General features: G+C 47.4%; 1 protein-coding gene across 3 annotated transcripts; it reads left to right on the top strand.

Moving 5' to 3' along the window:
- The first annotated feature begins 10004 nt into the window (after positions 1-10004).
- Positions 10005-25127, top strand: LOC134350257 (neuropeptide Y receptor type 1-like). 3 transcript variants are annotated; one of them, XR_010018859.1, is made up of 2 exons: positions 10005-10300; positions 16880-16949. XR_010018859.1 is itself a non-coding variant. In XM_063055275.1 (2 exons), the coding sequence occupies exon 2, from the start codon at positions 21856-21858 to the stop codon at positions 22966-22968; it is 1113 nt and encodes a 370-aa protein (XP_062911345.1). In that variant the 5' UTR covers positions 10005-10300; positions 21682-21855; the 3' UTR covers positions 22969-25127. The 3 variants fall into 3 exon arrangements, 2 of the variants coding, with proteins under 2 accessions (XP_062911345.1, XP_062911346.1); XM_063055275.1 differs by lacking the exon at positions 16880-16949 and adding an exon at positions 21682-25127; XM_063055276.1 differs by lacking the exons at positions 10005-10300; positions 16880-16949 and adding exons at positions 17038-17142; positions 21682-25127.
- Positions 25128-26318: the final 1191 nt, after the last annotated feature.

The following is a 26318-nucleotide window of genomic DNA, read 5'->3' on the forward strand; positions in this document are numbered from 1 at the left end:
GAAGAGATACAGAGCATTAAAAATGAAAACAAAGAGACTCCTTAACAGCTTCTACCCACAAGCAGTGAAATGTATAACACCCCCTTCCCCTCTCCTGCCCCCCTCCTAAGACGGCGGCAGCTAAATGCATCACACTTCCAGGAATGGCAGGTGTGCAATTGTCCTACCCCACCCCATCCATATATTATTAACTTTTGACTGCACTCCTGAGGCTTTAGAGTTTATTTTATGTATATATTCTTTGTCATGCTGCAAAATGTTGAGCTGCTAAACTGTGTTTCATTGCTCCACGACAATGACAATGAAGATATTCTTATTCTTATTCAAGCATTTTCCCAACTACAGATATTAAACTAACTGGCCCTATAGTTAGAAGGGTCTCGGCCTGAAACATCGACTGCACCTCTTCCTACAGATGCTGCTTGGCCTGCTGCGTTCACCAGCAACTTTGATGTGTGTTGCTTGAATTTCCAGCATCTGCAGAATTCCTGTTGTTGGCCCTATAGTTACCTGCCTTTTTCCTACATCCTTTTTTGAACAGTGGCATGACATTCACCGTCTTTCAATCTGCCAGTACCTGCCCAGAGTCCAGAGAATTTTGGTAAATGATCATCAAAGCCTCTACTATAACTTCTCCCATTCCTTTCGGTACCCTGGGACGCATTCCATCAGGACCAGGGGACTTATAAAGCTTCGGGCCCACAACTTTGCTCAGCACTACCTCTTTAGTGATAGCTACTGTATCGAGGTCCTCAGCTCCCATCGCATACATAACGTCTCTCTTTGGCATGTTCGATGTGTCCTCCACCATGAAGACCGATACAAAGTAGTCAATCAAAGCCTCGGCCATTTCCGGACTCTAGCAGGAATGACAATAGAACAGCAATGGCTGGAGTCTGAAGGCGCAGGGTAGATACATCCCAGAGATGAGTAAGGGAGGATGACACAACCATGGCAGTAAACAGAAGACAAAGACAGCATTAAAGGAAAAGAGAGTGCTTGTTATATAGCAAAAGTTAGAGGATTGGATAGCTTTTTAAAACCAACAGAATAAAACTAAGAAGCCATAAGGAGAGAAAAGATTAAATAAGACCATAAGATATAGAAGCAGAAGTAGGCCATTCAGCCCACCGAGTCTGCTCTGCCATTCGATCATGGGCTGATCTAATTCTTCCAGTCATCCCCACTCCCCTGCCTTCTCCCCATACTTCTTGATGCCCTGGCTAATCAAGAACCTATCTATCTCTGCCTTAAATACACCCAATGACGTGGCACATATGAAGGTAATATAGCCGTAACATAAAAGAGGATACCAAAAGCTTTTTTCAGGTGTAAAAAAGAGGCAAGAGTAGCTATCGGACCACTGGAAAATTACACTGGAGAAATAACAATGGGGTACAAAGAAATGGTGGACACACTCAATAAATATTGTGCATCAGTCTTCACTGTGGAAGACACTAACAGTTTGCCAGAAATTCAAGAGTGTCGGGCTGCTGAGTGTAGTTGTAATTACTAAAGAAGAGGTGCTTGAGAAGCTGAAAACTCTTGAAGGTAGAAAAGTCACCCGGACCAGATGGTCTACACTCCAGGGTTCTGAAAGAGGCAGCTGAAGAGATTGTGGAAGCAGTAGTAATGGTCTTTCAAAGATTACTAGATTCTGGAATGGTTTTGGAGGATTGGAAAATTGCAAATGTCACTCCACCCTTTAAGAAAGGAGGGAGACAAAAGAAATGAAATTATAGACCAACACACATCAAAGTTGCTGGTGAACGCAGCAGGCCAGGCAGCATCTCTAGGAAGAGGTACAGTCGACGTTTCGGGCCGAGACCCTTCGTCAGGACTAACTGAAGGAAGAGTTAGTAAGAGATTTCAAAGTGGGAGGGGGAGGGGGAGACCCGAAATGATAGGAGAAAACAGGAGGGGGAGGGATGGAGCCAAGAGCTGGACAGGTGATTGGCAAAAGGGATATGAGAGGATCATGGGACAGGAGGCCCAGGGAGAAGGAAAGGGGGGCGGAATCCAGAGGATGGGCAAGGGGTATAGTGAGAGGGACAGAGGAAGAAAAAGGAGAGAGAGAAAAAGAATGTGTGTATATAAATAAATAACGGAAGCGGTACGAGGGGGAGGTGGGGCATTAGCGGAAGGTTGAGAAGTCAATATTCATGCTGTCAGGTTGGAGGCTACCCAGACGGAATATAAGGTGTTGTTCCTCCAACCTGAGTGTGGCTTCACCTTTACAGCAGAGGAGGCCGTGGATAGACACAGTAAAGACCAGTTAGCTTTCAATATTCGGTAGGTTTCAGTAAGATTCCATCCCCCACCACTCATTCTTCTAACCTCCAGTAAGTACTGGCTTCAGTGGTTGGGAAGGTGTTTGAGTCCATTTTTGCAAATGAGGTTTCAGGGTTCCTGGAGGCACATGGTATAATAGGCTAAAGTGAGCATGGTTTCTGAAGGGGAAACCTTGCCTGACAAATTGGTTTGAATTCTTTGAGAAAATGACTCTCAGGATAGACCAAGGAGAGTCAGTTAATAAACAGCAGACTTGGGTTTTCAGAAAGCTTTTGACAAGGTGCCACACATAAGCTACTTGTCAAGGTAAGAGCCCATGATATTATGGGGAAGGGACTTCATGGATAGAAGATTGGCTGACTGGATAGGGGGATCCTCTTCTGCCTGGCTGATGTGACTAGTGGTGTTATGCAGGGGTCAGTGTTTGGACCACTTCTTTTCTCGTTTTACAGTATGTCAATAATTTCGATGACAGAATTGACAGTCTTATGGCCAAGTTTGCAGACATGTGGTGGGGCAGGTAGTGCTGAGGAAGCTGGGTGTATGAAGAAGGACCTAGACAGATTGGGAGAATGGGCAAAGAGTGGCAGATGGAATATACTGTAGAGAAATGTATGGTTATGCACTTTGGTAGAAGGAAGAAAGACACAGACTATTTTCTAACTGGGGAGAAAATCCAAAAATCAGAGGTACAAAGGGACTTGAGAGGCCTTGTGCAGGATTCCCTAAAGGTTAACATGTAGATTAAGCCAGTAGTAAAGAAGCCAAATGCAATGTCAGCATTCATTTCAAGAGGACTAGAATATCAAAGCATTGGTCAGACTGCACATGGAGTGGTGTGAGCAGTTTTGGGCCCCTGATCTAAGCAGATGTCCTGGTATTGGATAGGTGCAGAGAGGTTCACAGGAGTTAAATCAGGGATGAAACAATTAATGTATAAGGAGTTAATGTATGTTAATTTATAAGGAGTGTTTGATGGCTCTGGGCCTGTTCTCCCTGAAGGATTAGGGGACAGAGTGGCGGTAGTGGTGGTGGTGGGAGGGAAATCTTATTGAAAGGCCTATCTGACGAGATGGACCCGTTGACCAATGGCGACATGTTGCAGACAGCGCACAAAACTACTAGATCCTCTTCTTTTTCTGAACTGTGATGGATTGCAGCCTGTAATTTCCCTGTTGAAGACGTACATTTGAGCCAAGTAAACAATCTGGTGCTTTTGCAGTCTCCTAGGGGATTCGGCGAGGATGAGAGCAGAGAGTGCCATCGCTGGGGGTGACTGCATCGATTCCTGATGGCGGAACATGACCCTGTGACCGGCTCCATTGCTCCGCGTCGAGCAAGATTAAAATCGTCGAGGATGAGAGTGGGAAATGAACAGACATTGAACGCTGTCTGCCTGCATTTGACTGGGTCTCCCTCTCTTCTCGCTGCTGCCAACGAGCAGGAAGTGCAGGAATCTTGGGTAAATCAGCCATGATCGAATGGTGGAGCAGACGCGATGGGCTGAATGGCCTAATTCTGTTCCTCTGTCTTAGGATCTAAAAAACAAACATAAATAAAGACTTACAAAGAAACAATGTGCAAAAGATAAACTGCAAACAAACAAAAAAATAATGTTGTCGAGGTCCTTGGAAGTGAGTCTGTAAGTTGTGGAATCAGTTCAGAGTTGTGCTGAGTGAAGTTATCCAGGCTGGTTCAGGAGTCTAATGGTTGGAGGGTAATAACTGTTCCTGAACCTGGTGGTGTGGGACCGAAGACTCTTGTACTTCCTTCTCAATGGCAGCACTGAGAAGAGAGGACAGCCTGCATGCTGGGGGCCCTTGATGATCAATGCTGCTTTCTCTCTGGAGTTCAGCAGAATGAGAGGGGAACTTATAGAAACATACAAAGTTTTGAAAGGGATGGATAAGATAGAAGTAGGAAAGTTGTTTCCATTGGCAGGCAAGACTAGAACTAGGGGACATTGCCTCAAGGTTCAAGGGAGAAGATTTAGGACAGAGATGAGGAGAAACGGTTTTTCCCAGAGAGTGGTGAATCTGTGGAATTCTCTGCCCCGGGAAGCAGTTAAGGCTTCCTCACTAAATATACTTAAGAAACAGTTAGATAGGTTTTACATAGTCGGGGAATTAAAGGTTATGGGGAAAAGACAGGTAGGTGGAGCTGAGTTTCCAGACAGATCAGCCATGATCTTATTGAATGGTGGGGCAGGCTCGATGGGCCGGATGGCCTACTCCTGCACCTATTTCTTATGTTCTTGTGACAGTGCTCCTTATAGATGTGCTCAGTGGTGGAGAGAGCTTTGCCCATGATGGACCACTTTCTGTAGAACTTTTCTGTTTCTGGTCATTGGTGTTTCCACACCAGGCCATGATGCAAACCTTAGAACATTCTCTGCTGTACCTCCATCGAAGTTAGACACATGAACATGCGGGGCAAGGAAAGATATGGATGACATGATGGCACAGGGGATCGGCATCATGTTCAGCACTGAAATTGTGGGCCGAAGAGTCTGCTCCTAGTGTTCTAGTTTCCCTGTCGAAGGAGATTAGTTCACTTGGATAGCATTATTAAGGGCTCAGTAAAGAAATGCTTGCATTTTCCAGCCCCATGTTTTAACCAGCTTCTGTATACATGCCTTGGATTGGACACTTGGGTATTTCCAAGGATTGAAGTGCAAATCTATCTCCCAGAATTAGCCATACAGGTCCAGGAAATTCTGCAAAGGCTCAGCAGGTCAGTCAGTATCTGTAGAAGCAGTTAATGTTCCAGGTGTAGAACCTGTCACCAGAACACATTCCTGCCCGGGTCCCTTCAGTTCTGAGGAAGGGCTGTGGACCTAAAATGCTAACATTTTCTCTCCCCATGGACGCCGTCCGACCCACTGAGTGTTTACTGCATTTTCAGTATTCATTCTGACTTGCAGTATCTGCAGATCCTTCTAATTGTCGTAATTAGACAGTAAATGCCATTTTGAGCCACGGACAAGATAGATCTTATTTAGATCCCTGTAACCTGAGTTATATGGAAGGGTTGAATAGGTTAAGACTTTATTCTCTGGAGTATAGGAGAATGAGCGGAGATTTGATAGAGGTATACAAAATTATGAGGGGTATGGATAGGGTAAACGCAAGCAGGCTTTTTCCGTCTAGGCTGGGTGAGACTAGAACTGAAGATCATAGGTTGAGGGTGAAAGGTGAAATATTTCAGGGGTACCGGGGTCGGTGGGGGGTTCTTCTTCACTCAGAGGGTGGTGAGAGTGCGGAACGAGCTGCCAGCAGAAGTGCTGGATGTGGGTTCGATTGCAACATTTAAGAGAAGTTTGGTTAAGTGGATGGGTGAGAGGGGTGTGAGGGCTACGGTCCTGGTGTGGGTCGATGGGACTAGGCAGAATGCCAGTTCAGCATGGAGTAGATGGGCTGAAGGGCCTGTTTCTGTGCCGTGGTGCTCTATGATTTTTATGACAACCCACAAGTGTGGGTCCCTTTCAACAAACAACTCCATCATCTGGAATACCAAACCCTGAGTTGTGCTTTCTGGTGGTGGCATCCGTTAGTCTTGCGAGACCATGGATCTGCGCCTGGAAAGTCTTGCTTCAGTCTGTCGCGGTGAGGTGATGCTGGAGTGTCCTCTCCAGGGTGCAGGCCCGGGCAAGGTTGTGTGGAAGACCGGCACTTGCCCATGCAATAAGTCTCCCCTCTCCAGGACACCGCTGTTGTCCAAGGGAAGGGCAAGGGCCGATACAGCTTGGTACCAGTGTTGTCGCAGGAGTTGCCAGAACGAGGTTGAAGACAACATCGGACTGCCTTAGGGACTCCAGCTCCAGATTTGTCCTCAGGGTTTGCTCCCGAACCTTTCCCATGAGTGGGTATGGCCGCAAGGCAGCAGAGGTTTGAAATCAGAGTTTCCCTCTCTTAGACGGACTGTCTTCCCAGGCTGACGAGCTCCATCTACCCGAAGCACTGGTTTTAAGGGGCCAGGACCTGCCTTCGCCCCTTTCTCCTGTCAGTAGAAACAGTTCCACCGGGCTTTGAGGCTAAGCCATAGGAGTAGGCCAGGAGTTGGACTTGGTTGTCAGAGGCTATTTGAGGCGCATGCCGTGAGGAGAACTTTTAGGTATGGAAGTGATGCACTAGCAATTACTCCAAAAGACTGGAAGTAGAGTAAATACTGAAAGGCTCTTATTAACAGTAAATGGACCAACGTCCATGCTGAGTATCTGTCCCTGGACTGAGGGAGGAGCAGTGGCAGAATCGCCTTTATTCAGGATCTGTGGGAGGAGCCACAGGGGCAGTCAGCAGAGGGGCGTGTCCAGACAGGTAACCCAGTTACAACATATATACATGGTTTACCACAACAAGCTTGCCCCCACTACCACTCCTTGGCTTGACAACCTTGGAACCTGTGTTTTCTAATGGATGTGGAAATCCCCAAGTTGTGTAATAGCATTGAGTCAAATATGTAAAGTGACTAGAAGAGGGATGTGACTTTTGGTCAAATCATCTCACCAAGGTATTGGCACTGATTAAACAAAGAACCGTTAAATGTATGAATCAAAGTGACTCAGCAGTGTAGGCTTAGTAATGGTGACACACAGCACGCACGCACATCGAGAGACAGTGACGCCAGAATCTGGAGCAATTCAGTGGGTCGAGCAGCATCTGTGAGGGGTGGGGGGGTAAAGGAATTGTGGACATTTTCGGGCCGAGACCCTCTGTCATTTCCTCCAGTGGGTTCAGATTCAGATTTGTTTATCATAGGTATGTCAAGGCAGTAAAATGTGTTACTTGTGTTAACCACCAACACACCAAAGGACGTGCCGGGGGCCGAGCCAGCGAGTGTCACCACACGTTCCAGCGCCAACATAGCACGCGTATAACGCTCAGCAGAACGCGAGGAACACCAGAACGAAACAAGACAACACAGCCTCCCACATCTCCCCACCGATTCACACACTCAGACAGCCCTTCATCCCCACACTCTCAGTTATTGGGCCTCCAACCTCCCGTCCTTGGCCTGGTCTCCTAGATTTGAACTTCGAGCCTCTGCCCTTGGACTTGCTGAGCTCTCGATTTTCATCTCCATACTCTGCTGACCTCCGAGTATTGACCCCAGGACCCGCTGATCACAGGTTTAACCTTCAGGCCTTGCTAAACGCGGGTTATTTGTTGCCGATCATGGGTTGCTAGGATTTTTAATGCCCTCCTGCTCTTGGAGACTAGCATTCCGGCAAGGCAAATGGATTTTTACACGTTTTGTGGGAGATAGCATCTTGTATATGATAGGGTCTTTTAAGAGACTTTTGGATAGGTACATGGAGCTTAGAAAAATAGAGGGCTATAGGTAAGCCTAGTAATTTCTAAGGTAGGGACATGTTCAGCACAACTTTGTGGGCCGAAGGGCCTGTATTGTGCTGTAGGTTTTCTGTTTCTGTGTATCTATTGATCATGCCTTTGTGAAAATAACACTAGCATTATGCACCATTAAAAGTTGCCTTGTTTGTTTTTATTTGTTTTGTTCCGATTCTATTTCTTGTAAAAAATTATGTATTTATTTATGTTTAATTTGTGCTTTTCTTATAAACGTTGGGTGTCTGATGCTATATAGCCCTGACACTGCTGCAAGAAAGTTTCTCTGTTGCCCTTGTGCGTATGACATTGAAGTGGATGATGTTTAAAGGGATTCTTCAATGGGATTTAGAGGGTTGTGGACCAAATGCAGGCAACAAGGAGGAGCTCCGGGTCAGCACCGATGAACAGGGTCAAAGGGCCAGTCCCCATACTGTTTAACTTTAGAACTGTGGCGTGCTACACACAGCACAGAACGTTACAGCACAGTACAGACTCTTTGGCCCATGATGTGGTGCTGACTTTTTAACCTACAAGATCAATCCAGCCCTTCTCTCCTACATACTCCTCCATCTTTCTATCATCCTATCTAAGAATTTCCTAAATATCCCTCATGGTTCTGCCTCTACCACCAGTGCATTCCATATGTCCATGATATAATAAGCCTACTTTGAAGGATCGTCTTCATTCAGAAGACGACGGGTTAAGGACAAGGGTATTATCTTCCACAATGTTAAGGATGCTGCGATGAACGTTACTGTCAGATCTGAGGATAGAAATGATTCACTTAAACTATTTGGCAGAAAGAAAACAAATATCGTTTGAAATCTAGGACCCAGCTGCAATTTAATTCATAAGCTTGAGGTTCTGCAGAAATCTTGAGCAACGCACACAAAATGCTAGAGGAACTCAGCAAACCAGGCAGCGTCTGTGGAGGTAAACAAACAGTCAATGTTTCGGGCTGAGATCCTTCATCAGGGCTGGAAAGGGAGGACAAAGCCAGAATAAAAATCCAGCCACCTGCCAGCTGGTACTCCTCCTTCCCCTCCCCTGTCTTCTCATTCTGGCTTCTGCCCCCTCCTTTTTGTGTCCTGTTGAAGGGCCTCTGCCTGAAACATCGACTGTCCGTAGATGCTGTCTGACCTGCTGAGTTCCTCCAGCCATTTTTGTATGTTGGAATTTAATTCATCTGAGATTGCGTTGTTTGGTTTTTGTCATCAGCACCGAGTGAAATGTTTTCCGGACAGTGATCCATTCAGGTATGGGGAGATTTAAAACTTGTTAAATCAAAGATTCAACTGAAATCCTTCAAATGATTATGAGGTTCAGGTTTAATATCAGTGACATATGTTGTGAACTTTGCTAATTTAGCGGCAGCAGTACATGGCAAACACATGATAGTGGTGAATCTGTGGAATTCTTTGCTGTGGGGGCCAAGTCTTTATGTATACTTAGGGCAAAGACTGATAGATTCTTGATTGGTCAGGGCATGAAGGGATATGGGGTGAAGGCAGGAGATTGGGGCTGAGAGGGAAATTGGATCAGCCATGATGAAATGGCAGAGCAAACCCGATGGGCCGAATGGCCTGATTCTGCTCCTACATCTTTATGGTCTTATAATATAGGAAAAAACCTGTGAATTACAACAAGTTAAATAGTTAAATTAAATAAGTAATGCAAAAACAGGAATAAAAAAAATTAGTGAGGTAGTGTTCATGGATTCAATGTTCATTTAGGAATCGGATGACAGAGGGGAAGAAGCTGTTCCTGAATCGCTGAGTATTGTCCGTTCAGAGTTCTGTACCTCCTTCCTGATGGTAACAGTGAGAAGAGAGCATGTCCTGTACAGGAACAGAGACCTGTGCTAGTCTGAGGACCCAGTGCCCACCTGCGGTCTTCCATGAGGGCACAGACGGGAGGTTGGACAGTGAGGGGTCAAGCCCTCTATGGGGGGTTGTATGGGGGACAGGCCCAGCCAAAGAGTGTGTAGGAGAGGGAAGGGGGTTCATCCTTCTGAGTGAGGAGGGGAAGGCAAGTGGAGGAGGGTTCAACTGCTCCAAGGGTGGGATTGGTGGAGGTCACCCCAGATCAGTTGGGAACCAGGGGAGGGGATGGGAGTGTGTTTGTTCTCAGAGAGTTGGGGGCAGGAGGAGGAGAAGGGTGAGGGCTGGTCTTTGGGGGCAGGATATGTGGGGGGCGCCTAGGTGGAGGTGGACAGGGCAGAGAGGGAGGGGCGGGAGGGAGGAGGAGAGGTAGTGAATGTGGAGGGAACATGGGACGCAACGAGTGGGGAGGGAAGGAGGGGAGAGACGGAGGAGGTGGGAGAGGGGGAGGTAGGGCGGGATCGCCGGCTGCCTGCGTCCGGCCCCAGTCACGGCTGCGGGTCCCGCACAGCAAGCGTTAACCTTGCGCCGCCCGCCAGCCCGGAGACTCGGCGGCTGCGGAGCCGCAGTTCAGCGGGACTGCGGAGGTGTTCCAGCAGAGCCGGGAGGGAGGACGCCCTTCTCTCCCGGTCTGAAGGGATCGGCGGGTGTCGGCAGACATCATTCGGCCGGGCTCGCTGACAATCCGGTCCAGGGCCTTCGGACGCGGCCCTTCACACCCTCCCGCTCCTTCCTCAGCAGCTCCGGCCGCCGGCTGCCTGTTCCTCCGGGCCACCGTAGGTGAGTTTGCGGCTCGGTTCTCCCGCATCCCTTCGTGTACAGTCTCGAGGGGCTGAATGGTCTCTCGCTGCTCGGGAGATCAGTCTCCTGCTGTCCCTGAGGAATGGTGTAGAGGGGATGATTGGCCCCATGTGTCAGTCTATGGGTGAGGCTACACACACACATAATCAGCAGGTCAGGCAGCGTCTATGGAGATGAATCAACAGTGGACTTTTCGGGCAGAGATCCTTCAGGAAGGCTCATCACAGGCTTTTCCTATGAAATGACTGCCTCCTGCTCCAGCTTCTGTGTAGAGTGTTCACCTGGTACTGCTGTGCCTCTGCCTCGACTTCCAAGCGGTCCCATTCCTGTGTAAAGCCATTCGGCCCATTGAGGCCATGATGGGTCTTTATAGAACAATCCCTATTCCTCTGCTCCATCGTTCTCTCTCTGCAGCCCCTGCAAATGATCTTCCCTCACTTCCCATCAGAAACCTAAAGGCAAAAGATGGCAGATGCTGGAATCTGGAGTAACAACTATGCCGCTGGAAGAACTCAGCAGGTCGGGCAGTATCTGTGGGGAAAGAAGGGTGTAAGGTGAGGTTTCTGGGATGGGGATAGGGAAGATTATTTTATTCTATTGCTTAGGAGCACATTGGGTGGGTTAGAGTTTGGGAGGTGATAGGTGAAGCTGGATGGGGAGGAGGTGAGGGGGATATGAAGGGAAGAGGGGTAGAACAGAGGCTTTTAGGTAATAGGTGGACCATGTCCCTACCATTGCTTCCCCGTCTGGTTCCACCTATCATCCATCAGCTCCTGCCCCATTCCCTCCCTACAGATTGTTATCCTTTCCTGTTCTCTCTGAGTCGTAGAGTACTACAGTACAGGAACAGGGTTTTTGACTTCTCTAGTCCATGCCAGCCTGACCTCCTGCCTAATCCCATCGACCTGCACCCAGACCATAGCCTTCTGTAACTTTCCCATCCACGTACATATCTAAACTTCTCTTGCTTACAACCGAATCCACATTCATTACTTCCACCGGCAGCTTGTTCCACCCTCTGAGAGAAGTTGTTCTCCCTCAGGTTCCCCTTAAATATTACTGCTTTCACCCACCTATGATCCCCTAGTTCTAGTTCTACTCAACGTGACGGGGAAAAGCCAGCATGCATTTACCCTAAATGTACCCGTCACAATTTCACATACCTCTATAACCTCCCCTCATTCTTCTAGTGAAGGGTCTGGTGAATGGTCTTGACTCCAAAACACTTTTCGCTCCACAGATGCTGGTCAGGCTGCAGAGTTTTACCCTTTAAAAGCTCGATCGACTGTTTCCATCATCTCTACCAGTGCAGCTTGTAAAGAGCAATGGTGTTTTTAAAGAAAATTCTCACATTTCCCCTCTATCTTTCAGCTGTCTCTTACAGTTTATTGGAAGTTATTATTACTGTAAAATTTTAAGTTGAATTTATGCACAGGTGCAATGAAAAAATTAGTTGCAGCAGTATCACAGACGCAGAGTGTCAGTTAAAAAGCATTAATAAGAAAAACATAAATTAAACAAGTTATGTGCGGTCTTTTTACAAGAAAAAGTCAAATTCAGATCTGAATCTTCAGGCGAGCTTTATTTATCACCCGTGCAATAAAACATACAGTGAAAACCTAAAGGCAAAACATACATTGATTGGGACTCCCATACTGTTAGGGGTCTAGATGGTTTAGAGTTTGTAAAATGCGTTCAGGAAAATTTTCTAAATCAGTATATAGAGGGACCAACTAGAGGGGATGCAATATTGGATCTCCTGTTAGGAAACGAATTAGGGCAAGTGACAGAAGTCTGTGTAGGGGAGCACTTTGGTTCCAGTGATCACAACACCATTAGTTTCAATTTGATCATGGACAAGGATAGATCTGGTCCTAGGGTTGAGGTTCTTAACTGGAAGAAGGCCAAATTTGAAGAAATGAGAAAGGATCTAAAAAGCGAGGATTGGGACAGGTTGTTCTCTGGCAAAGATGTGATTGGTAGGTGGGAAGCCTTCAAAGGGGAAATTTTGAGAGTGCAGAGTTTGTATGTTCCTGTCAGGATTAAAGGCAAATTGAATAGGAATAAGGAACCTTGGTTCTCAAGGGATATTGCAACTCTGATAAAGAAGAAGAGGGAGTTGTATGAAATGTATAGGAAACGGGGTAAATCAGGTGCTTGAGGAGTATAAGAAGTGCAAGAAAATACTTAAGAAGGAAATCAGGAGGGCAAAAAGAAGACATGAGGTTGCCTTGGCAGTCAAAGTGAAGGATAATCCAAAGAGCTTTTACAAGTATATTAAGAGCAAAAGGATTGTAAGGGATAAAATTGGTCCTCTTGAAGATCAGAGTGGTCGGCTTTGTGCGGAACCAAAGGAAATGGGGGAGACCTTAAATAGGTTTTTTGCGTCTGTATTTACTAAGGAAGCTGGCATGAAATCTATGGAATTGAGGGAATCAAGTAGTGAGACCGTGGAAACTGTACAGATTGAAAAGGAGGAGGTGCTTGCTGTCTTGAGGAAAATTAAAGTGGATAAATCCCCGGGACCTGCCAGAGTGTTCCCTCGGACCTTGAAGGAGACTAGTGTTGAAATTGCGGGGGCCCTGGCAGAAATATTTAAAATGTCGCTGTCTACGGGTGAAGTGCCGGAGGATTGGAGAGTGGCTCATGTTGTTCCGTTGTTTAAAAAAGGATCGAACAGTAATCCGGGAAATTATAGGCCGGTGAGTTTAACGTCAGTAGTAGGTAAGTTATTGGAGGGAGTACTAAAAGACAGAATCTACAAGCATTTGGATAGACAGGGGCTTATTAGGGAGAGTCGACATGGCTTTGTGCGTGGTAGGTCACGTTTGACCAATCTGTTGGAGTTTTTCGAGGAGGTTACCAGGAAAGTGGATGAAGGGAAGGTAGTGGATATTGTCTACATGGACTTCAGTAAGGCCTTTGACAAGGTCCCGCATGGGAGGTTAGTTAGGAAAATTCAGTCGCTAGGTATACATGGAGAGGTGGTAAATTGGATTAGACATTGGCTCGATGGAAGAAGCCAGAGAGTGGTGGTAGAGAATTGCTTCTCTGAGTGGAGACCTGTGACTAGTGGTGTGCCACAGGGATCAGTGCTGGGTCCATTGTTATTTGTCATCTATATCAATGATCTGGATGATAATGTGGTAAATTGGATCAGCAAGTTTGCTGATGATACAAAGATTGGAGGTGTAGTAGACAGTGAGGAAGGTTTTCAGAGCCTGCAGAGGGACTTGGACCAGCTGGAAAAATGGGCTGAAAAATGGCAGATGGAGTTTAATACTGACAAGTGTGAGGTATTGCATGTTGGAAGGACAAACCAACGTAGAACATACAGGGTTAATGGTAAGGCACTGAGGAGTGCAGTGGAACAGAGGGATCTGGGAATACAGATACAAAATTCCCTGAAAGTGTCGTCACAGGTAGATAGGGTCGTAAAGAGAGCTTTTGGTACATTGGCCTTTATTAATCGAAGTATTGAGTATAAGAGCTAGAATGTTATGATGAGGTTGTATAAGGCATTGGTGAGGCCGAATCTGGAGTATTGTGTTCAGTTTTGGTCACCAAATTACAGGAAGGATATAAATAAGGTTGAAAGAGTGCAGAGAAGGTTTACAAGGATGTTGCCGGAACTTGAGAAACTCAGTTACAGAGAAAGGTTGAATAGGTTAGGACTTTATTCCCTGGAGCGTAGAAGAATGAGGGGAGATTTGATAGAGGTATATAAAATTATGATGGGTATAGATAGAGTGAATGCAAGCAGGCTTTTTCCACTGAGGCAAGGGGAGAAAAAAACCAGAGGACATGGGATAAGGGTGAGGGGGGAAAAGTTTAAGGGGAACATTAGGGGGGGTTTCTTCACACAGAGAGTGATGGGAGTATGGAATGAGCTGCCAGACGAGGTGGTAAATGCGGGTTCTTTTTTAACATTTAAGAATAAATTGGACAGATACATGAATGGGAGGTGTATGGAGGGATATGGTCCGTGTGCAGGTCAGTGGGACTAGGCAGAAAATGGTTCGGCACAGCCAAGAAGGGCCAAAGGGCCTGTTTCTGTGCTGTAGTTTCTATGGTTTCTATAGTTTTTAAAAGCGTCATTTGCATTAACAACCCACATAGCTTGAGGATGTGCGGGGGGCAGCCCGTGTCACGATGCATTCTGGCACCGACAAAGCATGCCCACAACGACCACACCAACAAATGCCCACAATGTCCAGCAGAAAACAACAGCCACCCACTCACGCACACAGGCAGGCCGCCAAACCCAAGACAGGTCACCTCCAGGCTCGCAGAATGCAATTACATAAAATAAAGTCCATTTCCGTACCAAGTGGTCATTGTGTTGCTAGACCATAACGATTAGTCGAATTAACTCTTCTCTTCAAGCCGGGTACAGGTAGCGATTACAGACTCTGCCATCTTCTTCAGGGATGGATTCAATCAGTTATAATTGATACCTATCCCTGGCTTGATGAGTTTATCCGTTATATACGCCAGGAAAGCATCAGATCCTTTTTCCATAACAATCCTTCCACCAGGCCATCAGACTGCTTAATTCATGTTGATGCTACTGTATTTCCATGTTATATTGACTATCCTGTTGTACGTAACATTTATTGTAAATTACTGTAATTGCACATTGCACATTTGAACATAAAGATTTTTACTCCGCATGTATTTGAAGGATGTTAGTAATAAAGTCAATTCAATTCGATTTGATTAGGTCTGTCGTAATCACAAAGAATCGTGCAGATGCCGCAAATCCAGAGCAACACACGAAGCTGAGCGAGCTACAGCTTTTCTCTTTGGAGTCAAGGAGGATGGGGGGCGGGGGGACTTGCTGGAGGTGTATGAGATGAATCGGGACATAGTTAGAGCCAGCACCTTCTCCCAGGGTGAAAATGGGGCAGAATTGTAATGTGATAGGAGGATGGGAGAGCCAGGGTTTCTTTTTAACACAGAGAGCAGTGGATGTGTGGGACTTGCACGGGGTGCTGGTAGAGGCAGATACATTAGGGACACTTAAGAGACTCTTCGATAGGAACACTGATGATAGAAAAATGAAGGGCTATGTGGGAGGCAAGGGTTAAATTGATCTCAGAGGAAGTTAAAAGGTTAGCACAACATCATGGGCCGAAGGACCTGTGCTAGGCAGCAAAATTCAAGTTTGAAGTTCAAGTTTGTTGTCATTCACCAACACACGCGTTTACTGCTAAATGGAACATCGTTCCTCTGAGACCAAGGTGCAAAATACAGTACATAAATCACACACAGCACAGATAATATTAACGTATTGAGAACATTCTGTAGCTGTCACACACAGAACGCTGTTGGAACCCAGCAGGTCAGGCAGCATCTATGGAAATGAATAAACAGTCGACATTTCGGGCTGAGGGTCCTCAGGACTGGGAAGGAAGGGGGAAGATGCCAGCATGAGAGGGCGGCAGGAGGGGAAGGAGGACTAGCTAGAAAGTAATAGTTGAAGCCAGGTAGGCGGGAAAGGTAAAGGGCTGGAGAAAGAGGAATCTGATGGGAGAGAAAGGGAAGAAGGGTGGGGGGCACTAGGGGGGAAGTGATGGGCAGGTGAGGAGAAGAGGTAAGAGGCCAGAGAATGGGGTAGAGAAGAAAAGGGAAGGGGGAGGGAGGGGGGAAATTACTGGAAGGAGGAATTGATGTTGGTGCCATCAGGTTGGAGGCTACCTGGATGGAATATGAGGTGTCGCTTCTCCACCCTGAGAGTGGCCTCATTGTGGCCATGCTGGAGGCTGGAGGCGATCTAGACAGAATATGGGGTGCTACTTCTCCACCCGACGTGTTGGAATGGGAAGGGGGACAGGAATTCAAATGGCTGGCCACTGGGAACGCAAACATGAGGAAATCTGCAGATGCTGGAATTTTAAGCAACACACATCAAAGTTGCTGGTGAACACAGCAGGCCAGGCAGCATCTCTAGGAAGAGGTGCAGTCGACGTTTCAGGGCGAGACCCTTCGTCAGGACTAACTGAAGGCAGAGCTAGTAAGAGATTTGAAAGTGGGAGGGGGAGAGGGAGATCCAAAATGATAGGAGAAGACAGGAGGGAGAGGGATGGAACTAAGAGCTAGCAGTTGATTGGCAAAATGGATATGAGAGGATCATGGGACAGGAGGCCTAGGGAGAAAGATATGTCTATCCACGGCCTCCTCTACTGTAAAGATGAAGCCACACTCAGGTTGGAGGAACAACACCTTATATTCCGTCTGGGTAGCCTCCAACCTGATGGCATGAACATTGACTTCTCAAACTTCCGCTAATGCCCCACCTCCCCCTCATACCCCATCCGTTATTTATTTATATACACACATTTTTTTCTCCCTCTGTCCCTCTCACTATACCGCTTGCCCATCCTCTGGGTTCCCCCCCTCCCCCTTTTCCTTCTCCCTGGGCCTCCTGTCCCATGATTCCCTCATATCCCTTTTGCCAATCACCTGTCCAGCTTTTGGCTCCATCCCTCCCCCTCCTGTCTTCTCCTATCATTTTGGATCTCTGCCACCCCCTCCCACTTTCAAATCTCTTACTAGCTCTTCTTTCAGTTAGTCCTGATGAAGGGTCTCGGCCTGAAACGTCGACTGTACCTAGAGATGCTGCCTGGCCTGCTGCATTCACCAGCAATTTTTATGTGGGCCACTGGGAAATTCCGCTTTTGGCAGATGGAGTGGAGGTGCTCGACGAAGCGGTCCCCCAATTTACAGTAGTCCTCACCAGTGTAGAGGAGCACCGGATACAACAGACAACCCCAGCAGGCTCGCAAGTGAAGTGTTGCCTCATCTGGGGCCCTGAGGAGGTGAGTGAGCAACTGTAGCATTTCTGTCGATGGCAGGGGTACGTGCTGGGCGGGAGATTAGTGGGGTGGGACAAATGGATAAGGGAATCACGGAGGGAGTGATCCCTGCGGAAAGCAGAGAATGGGAAGGTGAAGATGTGTTGGTAGTACTGTCCCGTTGAAGATGACGGAGAATGTTGTGTTGGATACCTCCACAGATGAGGCAACTCTTCACCCGCGAGCCTGTTGGGGGTTGTCTATTGTATCTGGTGCTCCTGATGTGGCCTCCTCTACATTGGCAAGACCCATCGTAAATTGGGGGACCGCTTCGTTGAGCACCTCCGCTCCATCTGCCAAAAGTGGAATTTCCCATTGCCCAACCAGTTGAATTCCTGTCCCCATTCCGGTTCCAACCTTTCGGGCCATGGTCCTTCTGTCATGATGAGGCCACTCTCAGGGTGGAGGAACAACACCTCATAATCCGTCTAGATGACCTCCAGCCTAATGGCATGAACGTTGATCTCTCCTATCGGTAATTTCTTTTCACTCCCCCTTTCCTCTGTTCTGTTTCCTACTCTGGCCTCTTTACCTCTTCTCCTCCTGGTGCATCTCCTTCTTCCCTTTCTCTCACGATCCACTCTCCTCTCCTATCAGATTCCTTCCTCTCCAGCCCTTTACTTTTCCTATCCACCTGGCTTCACCCATCACCTAGTCCTCCTTCCCCTCCCACCACCTTTTCATTCTGGCGTCTTTCCCCTCCCTTCCCAGTCCTGACGGGGAGGGGTCTGGGCCCGAAACGTCGACAGTCTATTCATTTCCATTGGTACCGCCTGACCTGCTGAGTTCCTCCAGTGTTTTGTGTGTGTTGCCCTAGATATGCAGAATCAAGCTGACATGAAGTGCGTACACTGTATGAGATGTAGTCAAACGTACAACGGTACAGTGCTACTGGGGCTGTCGTAGTGGGTACGGGGTTGTAGCAGGGTGTTCAGAAGTATCACAGGCGGGGGGAAGAATCTGTTACCCAGCCTAGCAGTCCTTTTCTTGTACTGGAGAACCTCCTCTCTGACGGTACGGGGTCAAGGAGGTTGTGGGACGGATGGGAGGGGCTCTCAACAATTCCCTGTTCTGCGTTCTAAGCTCTTGGTAATGAAAGTGTTGAGTTCTGCGGGAGTGCAGCAGGCTTCACTGGCTGATGTACTGGATAAGCAGTTGAGAGAGTGGGCTTGGCCAGGATCACGGTAGATCACCCATCCCGTGAGAAGACAGTCAGAGCCTGGGCCTACGTGAGTGCCGACGGCAACACCTCGGATGCGAAAGGCGTGAGTGGGGCTGAAGTTGTTGGACGTGAGGACAGGCGCATTGCGGGTCAGTGGGAGGGTCACTGTTCACAGGGCGACGTGAGAGCGTGGCGGTCAGTGCGGCGCCAGTGACCCCGGTTCACTTCCTGTCACTGTCCATAAGGAGTTTGTACGCTCTCCCCGGTGACCATGTAGGTTTCCTCCGGGTGCTCCGGTTTCCTCCCACAGTCCAAAGATGTACAGGTAAGTAGGTTAATTGGTCACATCGATAATTGGACTTGTTGGGCCTGTTACCCTGCTATCAAGTCAAGTCAAGTTTATTGAAATTTAACTATATACATGTATATGACATATAGAATCTATATAGAAACGAGGCAACATTTCTCCGAACCAGGGTGTAAAGCACAGTAATACACAGAACACAGGATAACTTACGAAGGCAGGAATAAAATCTACAGATGAATCACACATAAATAACAAACTAAAGTGCATTAAGAGCCCACAGGTGATAATTTTGTGTGTAGCTCCAGATTACAGGAAAGTTTTAAGGAACTTACTCCATAAAATAAGACCATAAAACATGGGAGCAGAATTGGACCATTCAGCACATTCAGTCTGCTTTACGATTCCAAAATCCTCTCCATGTCCTTTCAATATTTGGTAGGTTTCAATGAGATCCCTATCATTCTTCTAAACTCCAGGTGAGTGAAGGTCTGGAGCCATCAAACGTTCCTCATAGGTTAAGACTTTCATTCCCAGGATAACTCCCATAAACTGCCTCTGGACCCTCTCCAATGCCAGCACATCCTTTCTTAGATAAGACGCCCAAAATTACTTTCAATATCCAAGTCTGGTCTGACCAATACCTGGTAAAGCCTTAGGCTTTATAAGAAGGTTCCTCCAGAATATAAAGTTATTTTAAGAAAGTTAGTCTAGATTACAGCTTCGAAGTTCTAAGTAAATTTACAAAGTACAAATTGCAAATGACACTCCACTCTTCAAGAAGGGACAGAGGCAGAAGAAAGCAAATTATGTCAGTTAGTCTGACCCCAGTGGTTGGGAAGATGTTGGAGTCAGTTACTAAGGATGAGGTCTCAGGGTATTTGGAGGCACATGATAAAATAGGCCGTAGTCAACATGGTTTTCTCAAGGGGAAATCTTGCCTGACAAATCTGTTGGAATTCTTTGAAGAAATAGCAAGAAGGATAGACAAAGAGAACTGGCTAATATTGTGTACTTGGATATTCAGAAGGCCTTTGACAAGGTGCTACACACAAGGCTGCTTAACAAGCTAAGAGCCCATGTTACTACAGGAAAGATTCTAGCGTGGATAAAGTAGTGGCTGATTGGCAGGAAGCAAGAAGTGGGAATAAAAGGGAGCCTTTTCTGGTTGGCTGCCGGTGACTAGTGGTGTTCCACAGGGTCTGTGTTGTTACCGATTCTTTTTACCTTGTATGTCAATGGTTTGGATGATGGAATCGATGGCTTTGTTGCAAAGTTTCAAGATGATATGAAGATAGATGGGGGGGGCGGGGTGCAGGTAGTTTTGAGGAAGTAGAGAGGCTGCAGAAGGACTTAGACAGATTAGGAGAATGGACAAAGAAATGACATGGAATACAGTGATGGGAAGTGTATGGTCATGCACTTTGGTAGAAGAAATGAAAGGGTTGACTATTTTCTAAATGGAGAGAAAATACAAAAACCTGAGGTGCAAAGGGACTTGGGAGTCCTTGTGTAGGATTTTCTCAAGGTTCATTTGCAGGTTGAGCCTGTGGTGAGGAAGACAAATGCAATGCTAGCATTCATTTCACAAGGACTAGAATATAAAAGCAAGGATGTAATGTTGAGGCTTTATAAAACACTGGTGAGGCTTCACTTGGAGTATCGTGAGCAGTTCTGGGCCCCTTATCTTCGAAAGGATGTGCTGAAACTGGAGAAGATTCAAAGGAGGTTCACACAAATGATTTCAGGGTTGAATAGCTTGTCATATGAAGAGCGTTGGATGACTCTGGACCTGTATTCAATAGAAATTGGAAGAATGAGGAGTGATCCCATTGAAACCTATCAAATGATGAAAGGCCTTAATAGAGTGGATGTGGAGAGGATGTTTTCTGTGGCGGGAGAGTTTAGGACCAGAGGACACAGCCTCAGAATAGAGGGGCGTCCTTTTAGAATGGAGATATGCGGGAATTCCTTTAGCCAAAGTGTGTTAAATCTGTGGAATTCTTTGCCACAGGCCGTTGTGGAGGCCAAATCTGTATGTATATTTAAGGCAGAGGTTGATAGATTCTTGGTTGGTTAGGGAATGAAGGGTTATGGGTTGAAAGCAGGAGTTTGGGGCTGAAGGGAAAATTGGATCAGCCATGGTGAAATGGCAACTAGACACGATGGGCCAAATGGCCTAATTCTGCTCCTATATCTTGTGGTCTTTCATTTATGTAACCATATACAATCCTGAGATTCGTTTTTGTGGCATACTCTATAAATCCATAATAGATTAATAACCATAACAGAATCAATGAAAGACCGCACCAACTTGGGCTTCAACCAGTGTGCATCAGACAACAAACTCCGCAAACACAAAATAAATAATAATAATAAAAAATAAATAAGCAATAAATATCGAGAACATGAGATTAAAAGTCCTTGAAAGTGAGTCCAGAGAACATTTCAATGATGGGGCAAGTGAAGTTATCCCCTCTGGTTCAAGAGCCTGATGGTTGAGGGGTAATAACTGTTCCTGAACCTGGTGGTCTGAGTCCTGAGGCTCCTGTCCTGATGGCAGCATTGAGAAGAGAGCATGGCCTGGGTGGTGGGGGTCCCCGATGATGGATGCTGCTTTCCTGCAACAATGCTCCATGTGGATGTGCTCAATGGTGGGGGTGGTTTACCCATGATAGATTGGGCTGTATCTACTACTTTTTGTAGGCTTTTCCATTCAAGGGGATTGGTGTTTCCATACCAGGCAACGATGCAGCCAGTCAATATACTCTCCACCACATATCTATAAAAGTTTGTCAGCGTTTTAGATGTCACGCCAAATCTTTGCAAAGTCTTAAGGGAGTAGAGGTGCTGCCGTGCTTTTTTGGCAATGGCCCTTGCGTGCAGATGAAGGGAGATCGAGGAGTGAGAGCCATTGTTTGTTGCTGCAGGTTCCAGCGTCTGCGGTGTCTTGCGCGTCCGCTGACACGTAGGTGGTTTGAGCTGCTTCGCGATTTGGCAAATCGGCAGTGACTCAGGTTTGTTTTCCCCTTCCCAGGAGGCCACCGATGGTGCGAAGAAGGCGTGGGCGACGTTGACAGTCTCCTTCCTCCGTTCACGCTGGAGTGTACAAAGAGCAGGGGGGTGGGCTGAGGGAGGAGGCCCCCCCCCCCCCCGCACCGTCGCTCTCAAGGAAGGCCACCTGGTGCCGCGTGCCCGGGCTCTTCGAAGGATGGACTGGAAGCTGAACGGGACGGTGAGGTTCCTGCACGCCTCCTGGCTGAACACGTCACTGCTGGTGGAGCACTTCTCCCTCTGCTCAGACCCCGTGAGCAGCACCACTTTCCTGCTAATGGCCTACAGCGCGGTGATGGCGGTGGGGCTGATCGGCAACACCTGCCTGGTCCTGGTCATCGCCCGGCAGAAGGAAATGCGCAACGTCACCAACATCCTGATCGCCAACCTGTCCTGTTCGGACATCCTCATCTCCGTCATCTGCCTGCCCGTGACGGTCATCTACACCATGATGGACCGCTGGATCCTGGGCGCCCTGCTGTGCAAGCTGACCCCGTTTGTCCAGAGCACGTCCATCACCGTCTCCGTTCTCTCGCTGGTCCTCATCGCCTTGGAGAGGCACCAGCTCATCATCAAGCCCACCGGCTGGAAGCCGACGGTGGGACACGCCTACTTGGCAGTGGCCATCAGCTGGCTGGTGGGGTGTTTCATCTCCTTGCCCTTTGTGTCCTTCAATGTTCTAACCAGCGACCCCTACGCCAACATCTCTTTCCTCCCGGAGGGGCTGGCCGAGCAGGTGGCCTGCATCGAGCGCTGGGCCTCGGAGCGCCAGAAGCTGGCCTACACCACCTCCCTCCTGGTCTTTCAGTACGGCCTGCCGCTGCTCCTGATGGTCACCTGCTACTTCCGCATCTTCCTGCGCCTGCGCCGGCGGCGGGAGATGGTGGACCGCCCGCGGGACAGCAACCGCCGGGTCAGCCACAGCTGCAGGGTGAACATCATGCTGGCCTCCATCGTTGTGGCCTTCGGCCTCTGCTGGATGCCACTTACCATCTTCAACACCGTCTTCGACTGGGACCACGAGGCCATCTCTGTCTGCCACCACAACCTCATCTTCTCCCTCTGCCACCTGACAGCCATGTTGTCGACCTGCGTCAACCCCATCATCTACGGCTTCCTCAACGCCAACTTCCAGAAGGAAGTGAAGGCCTTGCTGTACCGGTGTCGCTGTGGCGGCTCCTCGGAGAGGTACGAGAGCTTCCCGCTGTCCACCGTCAACACTGAGCTGTCCAAGGCTTCCCTGCACCAGGGCTGCCCTAACAATGTCTAAACTCTCAACCCGGATTTCTGGAAGGCCTTTGACAGATGTGTATAAGAAGGTCTTTGACAAGGTCAGCACACAAAGCTGCTAATCAAGAGCCCGTAGTGTTATAGAAAATACACTTGCATGGACAAAGGATTGGCTGACTGGCAGAAGGCAAAGAGTGGGAATAAAGGGGGCCTTTCCTCCTTGCCAGTGACTAGTAATGTTCCACAAGGGTTGGTGTTGGGTCCTCTACTTTACACCTTATATCAATTATCTGGATCATGGAATCAGTGGCTTTGCGGCCAAGTTTGTGGACGATACAAAGGTAGGTGCAGGAAGCCGGAAGTGTAGAGAAAGCAGGGGGGGCTGTAGAGGATTTGGACAGATTAGTAGAATGGGTAAAGAAGTGGCAGATGGAAAACAGCGTAGGGAAATGTATGACCATGCACTTTGGTAGAAGGAATAAAGGTGTAGACTACTTTCTAAACGGGGAGTGATTTCAGAAACGGGGGGTGCAAAGCGGACTTGGGAGTCCTAGTGCAGGATTCCCTAAAGGATTGGTGGATCAATTGACTACCATCACCCATGAGACAGGCTGTGCTGTCCATCCGGGCCCTGTCCAGATTTACAATCGAAAGACCCTGCATTTGGTATCTGCATGTCGCCAGAGGTTGCTTTATACGATTGAAGATCAGCTGGACGGGGGTGGGGGGGGTTGCAGTGGCTGGATGAATTACCCACCCTGGACGTCATGCCCCAGTCGGGCAGAGGAACCGGGGCAGTTGGGGAGGAGGCATGAGAGTAACTTCACGTCTTCTGCAAACGGGGCTGTGTTTGTCCATTTCCCAGGGGGCCTCCCTTGGGCCAGAGCTGGTTCCACGAGCCGGTTTGTGTTTGAGGCTTAATGGAGCTCCGGTCATCCAGGATCGAGGATCAACTTTATTCACTGTAAACGTATTCAGAATTACTGTGGCGTGTTGGTGCGACTTGCCACATTCAACAATTACAAAGAACAAAGAATTGTACAGGAATAAAGTTAGAGGTTAAAGTACGGACTGGAAATATTATAAGTATAAATGCCAGCATATAATTACCTGTACAATGAAAACAGCTTTATAAAAAGCGGTTTAAAGTGTTTACAGTGCAGTGTAATAGTGAAGGTAATAGATAGAGGGGTGAGGGACTCACTACAATGGTTGAACAGACTAACTGTCTGAGAGAAGGAACTTCTAAGAAGGTGTTAATAGCCCTATGACACTTTCCAAAATGGAGCTTTACAAAGAGCTAGTTTGCAAGGTGGATGATGTCCACAATGATTCTTCCTGCCCATACAAGCCCAGCAGTGGTGGCTATTGAGCTGACTGGCACCCCAGGGTGCTCTGCAAGGATCGGAGGGGAGGGGGTCTCTGGATGGCTCAGGGGCTGTCCCCCTCGGGGTCAAGGATGTCGATGGAGTCCGCCCTTTGCTCCGACATAAGAATGGAGTCACCTCTACGGGGCCACGTTTAAGATCATACATTGCATGCTGTGTAATCATTTCTGTTCAGCTTGTGTGCTTGCTGTTGGACTTCCCGTGTTAAACAAAGAGCCTACACTTGCTGTGTCTTGCTGGAAGATTTTAAACCAGGTTATCTGTAATTATATTATGTGCAGAAAAATCAGGAAGGCCTAGAACACAGGCTCAGAGGCCTTTGACCTGGGGCCCAGCATTTGGAGTCTGTAACTCAACCCAGAGTAAAGCGGGAAGGGTCAGTAACTCACTTTCTCTACCAAAGAGCAACCAGGAAATTTGGATTATATAAACACAGCTGCACGGAAATAATCTTTGACTGCTGAGGAAAGCTGGGAAAGCAGCACCCTTTCAAGAAAAAAAATCTTAAAATACATGCAAATATCCTGTAGATACTCTGGTGTTTTTTCCTCACTCAGGCCCGTCTTGAAGCCTCGTCAGGCTGAGACACGCCTGGGAGCCTCCTGCGGTGAGGGCCAGCCGATGTGGTGAACGAGAATGGGGGAAAGGGGCAGGAGCTCAAACAATGAGGACGGCTTTATCCCCACAGGAGCCTGTGGCTCACCCTCAGAGTATGCGTCTGTGTTTGTAAATATTTTAAATCTCCTTCTCTTCTATCTACAGACAAATGATTGTTTAATTACAGTTCTATAACAACTCAACGTCCATTAAAATTTACCACACTGAATAATTTATGTATTCCTTTATTTTAAGACTCTTTGCGTTTCTACAAGATTTTCTGCCTCTGGATCAGGCCATTTGGTCAACCATGTTTGCGTTAAATTTATAATCACAGTATCTGTATGTCACCATATACTGTACAACCCTGGGATTCATTTCCTTGTGGGCATTCACAGTAAGTACAAAGAAATGCAATAGAATCAGTGAAAAACTACACACAACAAAGACACAACCAACCAACGTGCAAAAGATAACTAACAAACGTACAAATATGAGAAAGAAACAAAAACAAAATGATAGTAAGTAACAAATAAATATAGTAACATAGAAAACCTACAGCACAATACAGGCCCTTCGGCCCACAAAGCTGTGCTGAACATGTCTCTACCTTAGAACTACCTAGGCTTTACCCATATTGAGAACAGGCAGTTGCAGGATCTTTGAAGGTGAACCCGTATTGTAGGTTGTGGAACCAGTTCAGTGTCGGGGGTGAGTGAAGTTACCCCCTCTGGTTCAGGAGCCTGATGGTTGAGGGGTAATAACTGTTCCTGAACCTGGTGGTGTGGGACCTGAGGCTCCTGTACCTCCTTCCTGATGGCAGCAGTGAGGAGAGATCACGGCCTGGATGATGGAGGTTCTTTATGATGGATGTTGCTCTCCTGAGACAGCACTTCTTGGAGATGTACTCAAAGGTGGGGAGGGCTATTCCTGTGATGAACTGGGCCCTATCCTTGACTTCCTGTTGATCATGACCCCAATCCACACTAATTCCATCTCCCTGCTCCAAAGTCAAGGTAAATTTATTAACAAAGTAGGTATCTTTCACCATATACAACCCCGAGATTCATTTTCTTGCTGGCATTCACTGGAAAATAAAGAAATGCAATATAATTTATGAAAAAATGTACATAAATAAGAACAAACAGTGTGCAGAAGAAGATAAATTGTGAAATAAATTTATTCTGTTCATGTGCCTGACTATCATATCTGAGTTTACTACCTTCCCTGGCAGCCTGTTCCAGACACATAGAAACATAGAAAATAGGTGCAGGAGTAGGCCATTCGGCCCTTCGAGCCTGCACTGCCATTTATTATGATCATGGCTGATCATCCAACTCAGAACCCTGCACCAGCCTTCCCTCCATACCCTCTGATCCCCCTAGCTACAAGGGCCATATCTAAC

This window comes from Mobula hypostoma, chromosome 8 (genome assembly GCF_963921235.1).
Source record: "Mobula hypostoma chromosome 8, sMobHyp1.1, whole genome shotgun sequence".
NCBI classification, from domain to species: domain Eukaryota; kingdom Metazoa; phylum Chordata; class Chondrichthyes; order Myliobatiformes; family Myliobatidae; genus Mobula; species Mobula hypostoma.